The 14,117-nt window shown below is 35.7% G+C and overlaps 1 protein-coding gene across 3 annotated transcripts in view; it reads left to right on the forward strand.

The window, feature by feature from the left end:
- The window catches only part of Unc-13-4a (BAI1 associated protein 3), a 124,746-nt gene that overhangs the window by 39,508 nt on the left and 71,121 nt on the right, over positions 1–14,117 (forward strand). For all 3 annotated transcript variants that reach the window (XM_072013534.1, XM_072013524.1, XM_072013528.1), the window contains exons 2-3: positions 7,329–7,945; positions 10,339–10,586. In XM_072013534.1, the coding sequence (XP_071869635.1) occupies positions 7,748–7,945; positions 10,339–10,586 (446 nt within the window). In that variant the 5' untranslated portion in view covers positions 7,329–7,747. The remainder of the gene's footprint in view (positions 1–7,328; positions 7,946–10,338; positions 10,587–14,117) is intronic.

Genomic DNA, 14,117 nt, shown 5'->3' on the forward strand with positions numbered 1-14,117 from the left:
GATTTCAGTTTAATGTAATTAGTAGGCTAATAGGATAGGTTAGTTTCGAATATGATTCGTTGCTTAGAGAAAAAAGATGCGTTACAAACGAACGTTACACAGTGCCGATCAAGTATTCATTTTCCAACAAATATTATATACAAACATTAAACATTAAACAGTGTCCAGCGATGCTAGAAATTTAATGAATAATTATCTGCACGTACTTCAATCCATTTTTTAAATTTGTTACTCCAAATATTCATTTAATTTCACCGTATTTTCTGAATATTTACTTTTTGAAAATACAACAAAACCAATAGCAGTCACCTAATACGTTACGTTTTTAACGGGAATTACGATCGAGAAAGACTGGAGATATACAAACGGAATTGTATCGGAGAAAAGAGCTTTTAATCTACCCCAGAGATCGTTTTCCTGTCCCTTTTTCTCTTCTTCTTGTTTAGTGTTCCCTGTTGTGTGATAAATTTGTAAAACTCACGGCAGGATACACTTGGCAGGAAACGAGCTCCCGGGGCAATTATTGTTTTAGGATATCGCGAAAAGGAAGAAACGATGGGAATCGGAAGGGATGGGCGCCGTGTCGGTGGAAACGCCATTTTCATCGATGGCTCTGTGAAACTCTCTCGAAAGCAATTATCTTCGCAATCTTATTATCTCTGCTCGATATGACGATGCTCTGAAGTCGTACCATATTTTTCTCCTTTTCTTCCTTCTTTTTTCTTTTTCGCCCGACTTATGTAGATACATATATGTATATATAAGTGTAATTTATCAATAATTAATATTCATGTTGCATTGACAAAGCAAATGGTCAGCGAGTAGGGAACCAACTGGAAATATTGTTATTTTTATCGTTAATTATAAAATTACTCTCTTACTGCGGCGTTCTATTTATCGAATTAACAAAATATTCCTACTTTTTATTGCACTATCTTCTATTTATTTGGTCGATGTTCGTTTTGAAGTAAACGCATTAACAGTTTTAAATGTGTGTACATTACATGTGTATGGATACTGTAAACGTATGTGTGCATGAATATTTTACTTAAGCGTTTAAGCGTTCGATAGTGAACGCGTCGTTCGAACGATGTACAATTTCATAGAACGTCACTCGAGTTTTATTTAATACCATTCGAAGACCCGAAACGAATTCATCCGAAAATCGGACAGCTCGAGTAACACGAATTGTCTAAAAATTGACGTAAACTCGAAAAATATGACGTTGATCGCTAGTAAAAAAGTCCTGACAAAAGTTTGAATTAGAGATGTGGATCGATAAGAAACAGACCCGACGGCGGTGTGTTTCTGCACCAAACTTTATCTCTTCGTGTACTTTCGTTCCAACGAAACGAATCTAATTCCGCAACCTTTGCACCGATATATCATATTAACGAATAAATTTAATTCAATGATTTCTTACTTTTCTTCGAAGTAAATAGAATTTAACGCGAATCGTTATAAAATATCGTATTCTACTCTTTAAGTCTTTAATCTCTTCGTATAAAATCACAATTACGCGTATCGATTATTTTAAAGCGTATAAAAGGTATAACAAATAACCTGGAAAACTAACTTTACGTGTAATTATCTACAACGAAACATTGTCGGATAACTCTACATCCCAGATGTATCGTTATCAATCGTTGTGAAATATCGATCCGTTTTATGCTTCAGTAATTATCGATACGTATATGCACCATAATAAAGTAACAAACTTTCCTTCTAGATATTAACAAATTGTTAAGTTGTCAAGGATGGAATACGATAATGTCTCTGGTTTCCATTCCAGAGATCTAAATCTCTCGTTGGTGTTTATTAACGCGACTTAACTGTATATGAGAATCATTGGAGAAAGTTTTAATGAAGTTGACTCCGTTAAAGTCTGTATCCCACTCAATGATAAACAAATTACATTTTGTCGTTTGTTTCGCTCACTGTCGACAGATTCGTTCAAAGTTTCCCTGATCCCCGTGGGAACACGCTTTTTTCTTCCGGCTAATGAGAGACAAAGTAGAACGCTTTTTTCCTTCTGTTACCATATTTTGTAGATTGTAGCGAAACTCGTTAAACTCAGTTCCACATCGACCGGACGTTCGTTTCTCCGACGCGAATTGCTCACGACTGATGCACGCGTCGAACGAGTAACATTTTTCGTTGTAAAAGGGGCAGAAGGGATTGTAGTACGATAGATTTGTAACAATCGATAACTATCGCGTAGATATATGTTTTACGAAAAAAGTATAGAAAGTGCGAAATATCGTGTATCGATTTTAAACATAAATTGAACGTTATCATTTATGAGTTACATCGATGAATATCGTGACGCGCGTATACAGTACAAGACCCGGTTGTTTGAATCCGTCGTGAGACGAACAGTTCAGGTGATAGTTGGCTTCTAGCTTTATTTAACATTAACAAATTTAACATTAAATTTACATTTTTTCACAGCCAAAAAACACAAGTTTAAAAGAAAATTTAATTTCCTCCTGATCTCAAAAGAAGAGAATTTTCGTTTGTCGTATCCTCAGTTTTGTCTTATATTATAATATGAAATTGTACGAACGATTTTGTCAACCTTTGTTCCAATATTATGAAAAATTTACAAAATTCCGTTGAGATTATAATCGTTCACGACATATTTAGATCAGTGCAGTTAATCAACAAAAGTTCGCTTAATCAGGCAATAATTATTTGGTTTCAATAAGTGTCAAGAGAATATCTTGCTTATAGATTTTAGAACTAAGAATTTACGCTATTTTGGAAATCGTCTATTTAAGTTTTATTACTTCAGTTATTAAAGTACTCAGATTTCACAATCTTACAATGATTCGGTGAAAATACCACGAGATTACAACAGTTCAAATTGGATGTTACGATTTCGAGATTGCAAACGCGTTTTAAATTAGTTCCATAGTAAGTGCATGGTATCTTGAATACTGGAATTTCAGAAACAGTGAACTACCAAGAATAATGACAATTAGGTACTAGAAAATCTATAAAGAAATTAGTGTTTGCGATATATGTACCACAGTTTTTACACCTAATACTTAAACTTGATAATATCGATGCGAGAATCTAAGGCCTATAGGATTTGGTCTTAAAAATCTTAGTTCTCTTCCACGTGACAAGGATGAATTTAGACCGAAGAAACCTAACGTGACATAGAAATTTCATAAATTTTATAGTTCATCAAAATTCTACAACTTCTTGGGGTCCTTAAGTACTTTATAGTCCCTGAACTTCTCGAAATTTTGATCTTTGGAGTTATTAAAGTTCCATGAATCCTTAAAGTTCAAAGGCCTCCATGGTTTTGAATGTGTTTGTTAAGACTACTAGAAATTCTACAACATTCGAAATTACTGAAATTTCCATAAAGTTTTGCAATTTGCAGGAGTTTCGTGCCTTTTCGCAAAATATTGACTCATTTACTTACTTAATTACAAAGATTTTCTCAACATAATTTTATTCCCTGCTGGAATTAAACGTTTTATATTGACGAATCTTAGAGACTTTTTATAAATTATGTTTCCGCTGTTAAAATTTTTGACTAGGCCGCATGTATCACGCAACGTTCTCTTTTAAATTTGCAAATGTCCAAGTTCAAAAAGGGATCCATACGTTTCTTTTGTCCAGTCGTTTAAAAATGAATTGCTCGAGAAAGGCTATAATTAATCATCGATACTCGAGTGCAACGATATTCAAGGAGTTTCCAATGACGACTTAATTTTAACGCAAGTTGTTGTCAAGGGAGGCTCCTTTGTTAGCCTCGGAAAATCCCAAGAAACTAATATCCATGGGGTGCGGCGACATCGTAGACGATCTCGAAGCAGTATCGATTAAGGGGTTAATTAATCGCGGTCGTGGAGCGTCGACAGGATTGCGACACGCCGCAAGAAGCACTCGTGGAACGCTCGTGGATTTCATCTCTCGATGTATTTGCGAAATTGTTCAGCGAATTTCGCGCGTAATGTGCGCGAAACCACCAACGAGAATAACGAAGATACGTTTGAAGAAGCTATAATCGAAAGTTGTTAACTTGTATAAATAACGTTCTAACGAATGTATAGAATGTTACGTAACAAATAGATCGGATAAGATTCTTTAAACATCGATGAAACTTTAATCAGTTTCATTTCAGTTTTCTTTTTTTAAGTCAAAAAGTAAGCTACTAACTCGATAGGCCGTGTATAGAATGATATAAATGTTGGGGAATGTTTCATCTGAAAATTAGAAAAATGTTAATTAATTCTATTTCTGTTTTTAATAAGCTGAAAAATAAGGAAATTGAATTAAACGATTAATCAGTGAAGTAATTGAAGCTGCAATATCCTTTTTCTATGTAGGTTTTAACGTCGCATCGGTGGGACAATGTGAGCAAAGAGAGAGAGAGAGAGAGAAAGAGATTTATTGGCTACGTTTTGATAAATAACGTCATCTTCTTCCGAAAGATGCAAACGCTGGAGACTTGATTTTTATCACAGAAATTTTCACTTAAAGTTCCTTTGATCTGGTATTTGTTACGGGAGTAATTGTATTTGTGACATTTTAAAAGCGTATCATTTTACATTTGATCATAGAAACTCGCAATATTTTTCCAGATTTCTTTCTAATTTTTCTATTTCTATTCCTATTTCTATTTATCCAGATTGTTAATATCTATATTTAATATCTATATCTGAAATAATATTTTAACATATCCTCTTTAATACTTACAATTCGATATTCGACACTTTATTCCAAGCTTTACTGCGATGTTATCAAAAGACTTGTAATAAGAATATTGAAATTCAATGAAATTATACGAATAAATGTAAGATCGTAACGTGGAACCTGTAGCACTCTTTAGCGTTATAGACTCTATATTTCGTCACTTTTTACAAGAAGCATAACGCGTCCTCGCAAATGAAAAAGCAGGCGTTCAAATGTACATTGTTTGAATTCCGATAAATTTCAATTCGTTCGAAGTGAAATTCGTTTAATCAGCCCCGTAACGGAGAACTGCAGTTTCACGATAATTGCAAGAATGTATTGATCCACGTATACGCGTATACGTATACTAAATATTCTATAATCATATAATTCCCCACTGCTGCATAATAAATAATTTGCTGCGTTTAAGACGAGCGTTCTTTTTCTTTTTGTCTTATTTCAACCTTTAATTTGTTACTAAAAAGCCTAGAAATTATGCGATACTTTATTACTTTCTATCGGAAGAAATGATGATCCAGCTCCACGTCAAAATTTGTCATTTTTCATTTCGCGTCAATACTGACATAGAAAATCGATTTATTGACCAATCCAATTAATGAAATTCTGTTTCTCGCGTAACCGTGTAACGTTTCGAAACTCACAGTTCGTTCGTGTCAAGGTTTGACAAATTAAATAGACACGAAAACTTTGAAAAATGGTACGATAGTCGGTATTTTCTAAAAAAAGTTGCAAACTCCTTCGCGCTTTAAATTTATCACTTATTTTCCATTATAAGAACGAAACGCGATAAAAAGGAATTACAAAGAAAATTTACAAAGAAATTATTATTAATCCAAACTTTCGTTTAAGCTTTCCTGTCTAATTGCTTTTATGTTCCGCCGTTTCCTCGATATTCATTAGCTTTCGAACATCATTTGTAATAGCAAATTCTGTGCCGATTATCAAAAGTAACATTGAAATAATTCTAAGCAATAATTCGAATTCTCAATAAACAATGTTCATCGAACGATTCATTTTCTCTCATAAAATGCTTACGACCACCATTCGATCCTGTCATCGTCCGATAGCCATAACTAACGATCGATGTTTACCAGATTCACCGTCATTGCGTTCACGTATATCGACGAAACCGCAACGGAAATGTAACGGGTTGCCATTTCATTTGCCCAAACCTCTAAAAGCACATTCGTCGTCCCTGTTATCCAGCAACTTTCTAGTAATATTTCGAACATTTCGAAGTGTCGCCAATTCGTCAACGCGTTACGACGTAAGACAAAGACGCGATTTATAAAAGACTTCTTCACAATGCAAACGCTCGTTTCGCAATCTCTGTAGATGTCGATAACAAAATTGCACATTTTGAGTCGATCGAACGAATTGCGCGTTTCCGAAAACGGCGAAATTTGACGATCATCGATATCCGATCGCGAGAAAAACGATGTCTTACGTAAGCAGATATAATCGATACCTGTTTAAACAGTTCCTTTTAAAAATGTGAACTAAGTAAATAAGTAAGAAAGAGCGAACCAGTGAATCAAGACAACAACTACAAATTGCCGTTAAGTTCAGAATTAAGCGGAAGTTATATCGCGGTTTTAACATATGCGTATGTAGAACAGTTAATCTCTTACTTTATTACATCGAGTCACCCACTTACCATAGATTTTCATCTACTGCAGTCTTTGTAATAATGTTTAATGTGAATTGCAACTTTAATCTTAATTTGTAAGATCGAAGATTACTTCTAATCGATGTACCTACGTTTCAGTTGATGCAATAATTAAGACAGCTCTGACATTTAGTATTTAACGTAGTTTTATATGTAAGCATTATATATATATTTACATTATTCTTGATTTATTACGCTAGATCGAACGATAGCAATGCAAATTTCAATTTACATAAAAAAATCTGAGACACAAGTAGTCCGCATATAACGTTCCTGTTCTATTTTATGAACATCGTCATTTTCGTATGACGTGATCCCGGTAAGTTATTGAAAAAATATCAACCAATGGAAATTATCCCCTCATTCAGCGAGAGAAAATCGAAGCGCTTTTGTAAAACAATGTACATGAAAATTATTGAATTTCAAAATTCTTGCCAATCTTTAGTATTACCGTTACGTGCACATCGTTGCATTCATATTTTATTTATTATATATGAATTTTATTTGTACCGGTATTCCGAATTAAAATATCATGCCGGTATAATTTTAACGTTAAAAACGCGAGACCTCGTTCCTATTGTTTGAAACGTCAAATTTTATACGATATACGTATTAGTTTTTGATATCCTTTCTAATCTTTAGTATTATCGTTACATGCATATCATTGCATTCCTATTTTGTTTATTATATATGAATTTTATTTGTACCGGTATTCCAAATTAAAATATCATGCCGGTATAATTTTAACGTTAAAATCTGTAAAAACGCGAGACCTCGTTCCTATTGTTTGAAACGTCAAATTTTATACGGTATACGTATCAGTTTTTGATATCCTTCAATTAATAAAATTCCACTCTTACATAACACGCACGGATTTTCGTGCGATAAGAAGATTACCCATAGAAAAATTCGTGAAATTTTTTTAATCTTGGTATTTTTCTTTCAGATGCGACGGATCCAGTACGGAAATAGGACACGTAGCTCATCGATAGGAACGCGTTAAAGGATCGGTCGTTGGACGATGACTTAAGTTCGGCGCTCGAGGAACCGCAGCGATCGCAAAGAAGAAAGCAACAATATTGCAAATGGCTGTGGGGCAGAATCGATATCGTGACGCAAAGAACCGTGAAAGTTGCCGAGGTCGAGGTGCTTTCCTCCCCATATCACCGAGCCAATCCAGCGTGTGTCGCTTGGAGATCGATGCGTGCAAAGTTACCGCGAACTAAACGTCCTGAACGCCCTGAAGCCGTTGATCGGGAACACGGACGTGCCAGAAGGAAAACGATGACAATTGCCCCGATTCTCACGCGCCAGTGTTTCGTTTAGACTCTAGAGACAAGCTGATTTTTTCCACGCGTATCAACAATGAGCTTCTTTAACTCGTTGCAACAGTACGTGAGCGACAGCGTCGCGAATTTGAGCCTCAGCCCGAAGAGATTCTCGTTCAGCCGCGAGGACTCCGCGACCAGCGCGTCAGGAAGAAGCGGCTCCACCGGAAGCGTCACGGGCACGACAAACACCAATTCTACCGCGCAGCAATCCACTCCTCATGGTTATCCTAAGGTGAGAAATTCGTTTGAAAACTTTATTATATATTTATTATATATTGCAAGAAATTGGAGAATAAGAAATTGGAGAACGAAGACCTTGCAAATACAGTGCCTAGAAAAATTATTTTCCGATTAAACGTTTCGTTATCAGATAGTACATTTCATTTTCGTAGTTTCGTTTCTACATGGTATGAAATTTAGTATAAGATCTGATTAATTAGTATGTTTAAATGATATAATAAATACAACGGTGTGCCAATACTTTTTGTAGCCACTGCTTCGGTAAAAAATCTTGTATTGAGATATTTTGAAAAGTTAAGGCTCGTTTCAAAGGTATCAGAAGTTTCAGTGAAAGAATATGGAAAAATTATGTTCGTACGAATTATTTTCCGTGATGGATTATGTCTAGGGAAACTAAAACTCACGTAGAATTTTAGAATTCTTACAAGTTGAAATTCTTAAGAGAAATTTCTTGATTGGAATTTTTTTGGAACGAAATTCTTCGCTTTATTGCGCTATGGACGTACGGACACAAGCATGTGAATATGAAAATTCAAAATTCTCGTAAGAGAATATTCTTGATTCCATCGTTATATCTACAAAGTTGATACGATTATATGATATATAATAAACTTTCGATTCATGTCAATAATATCGTACCTGACTTTTGCGTGAACCGACCATTCGATAATGATTAATTATTAATCAACCCTTGGTGGCATAGTTTTATAGAACGATGGAATCGTATGACAAAATGTTATCGTATAATTAGAATAACAATTATGACAAAATTTCTTAGTGACTTTATTCGCTTTTCTCGCAATTATTCGAGTTCAAGGAATCTTTAATTTCAGAGCATTCTTTGTCACCTTGTATCCTTTAGAGGCAATCGGGTAGATTACATGTTCATCGGTCTGATCGAGCGAGAATCATAAACGTGTCGGGCAGTTGACTTTGTACTTGTACCCTTGTCATCTAACGCGGCCTCGTTGGAAAAACGAGGACGTCAAAACTTTTAATAAGCGCTGTGCTTCCGAATGACCGAGTCAGGTGGAAATATGGTAGAGTGTAATCGAACGGAGAGAGAGAGGTTTACGAGCAAACTTTTGCTTTTTTAATGCATTATTCAAATAAACTTGCTTGCGAGGTACGAACCGAATGCGTATTCGTATGCGAAGAAATAATCGTGATGTTAGGGACACGTGGTCTCTTCGCGTAAGGTATAATTGACGATAGTTACGTCAAACTATCAAAGTATAATTCCATTTCACTTATATTTCCAGACGATCAAACAAAGTCTTTACTAACACACTGCATCGAAATTTATTACGGCGACATCATTGTTATTTATACATACCGATTTCATTCACCGCCTACTTTAACGCTCGTCGTTCTCTCTATCTACTTGATTTCTATAATCTTTTTACGCCCTTTTCCCCCTGATATCTTTACCGACGTCATAAAAGAAAAAATATTTGACCATGATACATCGTTTCTCCATTTACCTTTCGTACCTAAATTAATTAATAAATCTTGTTGAATCTCATTAAGATAATTGCAATATTTAATACGCTCTAAAGATAGTCAGATTGGAAAAGGAAAAATAAGGCACAAACTACTTAGAGAAAGTTAATTTCGTGTCGTGACAATATCTCCTATCTGTAATCTAAATAACGGTTCGCTTTACTCGTCCAGAGTACCTTGTACGATATTCCAACATCCAATTTTAAATACTCGTTACATCAAAATTTTACCTTCAATAACATAGCCATCCGTCCCACATATAAACTACATTAACCTTTCCACAGTATCCAACTATAATGTTTAAACCACCTAATTTCCACTCGATTATCCTTGCCGCACGCAAACCGCATCTTTCCCAACTCCATAAACCACATCGTTCACACAAGCTTCGTAAAAAGACTCGAGAAACAACCAGGCACACGATTGTCGCACGATTCTCTGTTTACTCATTCCGCTTCGTTCGAAATGTCTTGATGAACGTACGAACACGTTCTAATCTCGCTTTCAACGAATTTCCGACCCCGTACATGTACATCTAGCGATAAAGAATCTTTTGCGGGTTATAAATACATTTTCTCGTAATTTGTTAGCATTCTAAGGATCAGATTACAGATACATAGTCTGCCTATTTAACACTGCAAACGTTGTATCTGTCAGTGCCAAGTCTGAAGCTTCCGTTGTTAAACGGTACACGCTTGGACTTCGTCTTTCTCGATATCATCTCCTATTAATATCCAGAAACTAGATAAAGACGCATAAAACGACCATCGCGTCGACTATCTTGTCCTTGGAGACGGATAAACGCAGTTCGCTCGTAATTTCCACATTAAAGGCAGCCGAGTCGACGACTAATTACACCTCGATCTCTGTTCACCGATTCAGGTGGTGCCTCCACCGGGAGCGGCGACGAGTTCTCATGGGCGGTCGTTGTCGGCGCGCAGACGGACCCTCGAGTGCACTTCCGCCCCCGGCCTGACAGTGCACCCCGCCGCCGGAAGCGCATCGGGCAGCACGTCGCCCCGCAGGGCTGGCTCTTTTCGAAGGAGCACCGGTTCCGGCGATCGACCGCCTTTGAAGTTCTGCCGAAGGAGACCCTCCTGGCCGGAAGTCGACATACAAGCTACTTCCGGGTAAGTAGACCCTTTCCGACAGATCTGCAAGCTATTTGACGCGATTGGCATGTTTCCGAGGTCTCTTAACGCGCGATACTTGCCACTCGAATGGATAAACGGCTTCTTCGGAGAATGTTGGAGGAATTGCGAGTGATAGAAGATCGTGCATGACGAAGAAGTCGTTTCAGCGCAAGCTTTTGTCACGAACAGATGAACGTGAGGATTTTGTTATTGACGTATATGTCGTTAAATTTAAAGGCTTTTTATTGCGAAAGGAAATCTTCGACTTGGATTAGTAATTAGCAGATAGATTTAAACGAAGCTAGTTAGAATAATACAATTAAATAATTCAGCAAAAAAATGTGTAACATAAGCTCCTCGTTCTCAGTGAAGGTAAAACAGGTTGAACTTGCGCGCGTATCTTTCACACGCTTCGGTATACGAGTATACACAGATTTCCTGTTTTTATATTTTACGCTCTTGATGAAAGATTTTTTTTATAAAACGTTAAAAAGATACAGACGTTGGTAGATCGTAACGTATGTGCAAACGATGGAAGAATAATGTAACGAAGGTATTGCAAAGTGAAATCAAAGCTGCGCAAAGGCTTTGAAGCTTCACTTTACCTTCATTTTCTGCCGTATCGCGAGAAGATTGACGTGAAATTCCTGTTGACGAAACAGTTTATAATTTCAGTGAGTTAAAAGAAACATTTTAAAGTTTCATATGAAACGAGCCAGTCGATATTAGCTGTCGCGTATATTGCGACCTTTCATTTCGAAAGCGTAGGTAATGGGAGAAACTTTATTAATTTTAATGCGTAGCAATTAATCCCAAGGAAGGATTCGCCAGAGAGTTGTATGCTTCTGTTACAAACTACGCATTGATAGTCTAATCTGTCTGTCCCTAAGTTCCACTAAGCTTTCCAATTAACCATACTTGATTCTGTTTGCTTAAGGTCACTTTAATTAACTGAAATGACGACGAATGGTATACCACATACCTACGCTGTGCAGGAATCCGAAAGCAGAATTCACGAATGATATTTGCCAGTGTTTCAACTTAATACACGCTACGATAACGTCAAAGTTATTGTTCTCCGCTTTCGAAACGATAAAATCGCTGAACGAAAGTAGATAACGCGAAAGAAACGTTCGTAAATCTCGAGTCTCGTCGATCGTTAAACAAATATGTATGCAATCGCGACGAAACATTTACACGTTGAAATATCGTCTACGTAATGGTTAATAAATCCATTTTTATGTGGGATTTTCGCATCGCGAAACCTTCATGAATATTTCACTTGCATATTCATACACGTACATTGTTGTTCTTACGTTATGGGATTCATTCGCTTCCACGATAATTCCTTTCTTTTTATGTGTTTTTGTTCGCATTTATTTTATTCGATTCCTTCTTTTTTTTTTTTTTCGCGGGTTACTCGAGAATATGAGTTTTTGTTCGGAGAGGCGTTTCATAGGTGCGATATTTCGGGATTATCAATTTTTAACGAACGAATCAGCCACCACGATGGCGTCGAGTTCCAACGTTCGGTAACAAATATTTGCCGAGCAAATATTTTGATCGGCGCTAGAAACAAATAGACAACAACAGAAAGTTTATAGGATTAACAAAAAATGTAACGTTCAAGCACGTGGTTGAAAACAATTCGTTTATTCTTCCCTCGCTTTTTTGAACATGATCGCATCGCGACGATTTAATCGATCACTTTAAAAGTATTAAAATCTTTGGTAGTTTTATTAAAAATAAGGACGTTGAATGTTATATTTTTTCTCAGTAATAAATTAAACGATAATTAATCAGTAAAAAAGAAAAATACGTATTATTGGTTTAAAGCGTTTAAAAGGAATGAAATATACATTTGAATTAAAGATTTCATTGAATCGTTGATAATTGAAAGAATCGAAGATATTTATTTTAGACAATTTTTACTTCAAGCACAACGTATGTACATAGAAGGAACAACCATAAATAACAACATATGATCACTGGTTTAAACAAACAGCAAAGAAAAGTAAGGTAAACCACTTTAAGTGAAATAGGACAGCTTATGGTCAGACACACGTATGTCTGTTAACAGCTGACGTACATGTCACCTTAACTTTGCGTAAATTGTTAATTCTGGCTATTAGCGAACAGCGCGATTCTGCAAACGTATAAATTTCAAGAATATTCAGAAATTTGTGTAGTACCCGTTTTAACAGGCAAACATATCTTCTTTTTAGTTAACAATGGGTGGTCTCTATGAACAAATTATCGGGCTATCGTTCGAAAGAAAAGTATCGACGTTTCCATCCACCAGTTTTTAAGGATATACGTGTACGTGAGATTTTATACGATAACTACGAAGAACTAATTAATTGGTAGAACGTAGTGGAGGAAGAGTGGCAAAGGAGAATGAAATCCAATCATCGATTTCGATGATAAGTGGACAATGTGCACGAGAGATTTTAATGAGTTCCGAGGAAGCAGATGGGGCATCTTCGAGATCGAGCATCGAACGTCGATGAAATTAAGTTTCTAAAGAGCAATCGCGTCGTAATCGTGTGTAATCGAACGTTTGTAATCGAGCTTGTTGGAGAGCAATTTACGATTTGTACGAGAAAGCGAGCTATCGATGAAAATATTTTAATAAGGAGAAAATCAAATCGAACGCGTTTACAATATTTTAAATATTAGATGAACGTATTTGATCGTTCGACGTGTCGAATAATATGCGATATGTTTACTATCAAAAGCTTGAAATTTATTTAAATGTATTTACTTTCTATTTTCCGAGGATAAGATATAATTAAAACTTTTAGTAGGAAAATATTTCTATCGAACTATGCTGTTTAATATTTTTCTTTTTTATCGCAAAATATCCTTTTACTTCTTAAAGTCGATCGAAGGATAGTATTTTTTTTTTATTAATTTTAAGTATTATCGCTTTTTATAATAAATGATCTACATACACGAGCTAGGAAATTCTTAAATCGAGTACAACAAAGTTACTGGGCTATTTAAATAATTTATACTCGATAAACTTCCGTCGATTAGAGTATAGTCGATGGTAACTAGGTTACTTTCGAGTGCCCGAAGCTTGACTTTACTCGATATATCTCTCTATCACGGGATCATAATCCGTGAATTCAAAGCTTCCCGATGCTCGATTTAATTCTAAAATATCTGACATCTCGAAGAAGATTTCAAACCGTTTTGAAAGCATCATTGCTGCACCTGCTACAAAAATCTCGAACTTTATTCCGAATGCATCAATTATTTCATGGAATTTCTGAAATTTTGACCTTTCGAGAACACGTATTCTAATTTTAATAATTATCGCTACATTAAAATATTAAAAATATTAAAAATCGAAGACTACCATGAATAGGCGAAAAAATCTGATTTATTTGAAATTTACGAACAAAAATTCGAAATTAAATTCCCACATCGTACATGACAAATCACTGGAAGAGTGACATTAATAAACGACCCTAAAGAGAATTAATGCACAGTTGAACAATCTTATACTCTAGGAGAAGTATC

Source organism: Bombus fervidus, chromosome 2, assembly GCF_041682495.2.
Source record: "Bombus fervidus isolate BK054 chromosome 2, iyBomFerv1, whole genome shotgun sequence".
Classification (NCBI taxonomy): domain Eukaryota; kingdom Metazoa; phylum Arthropoda; class Insecta; order Hymenoptera; family Apidae; genus Bombus; species Bombus fervidus.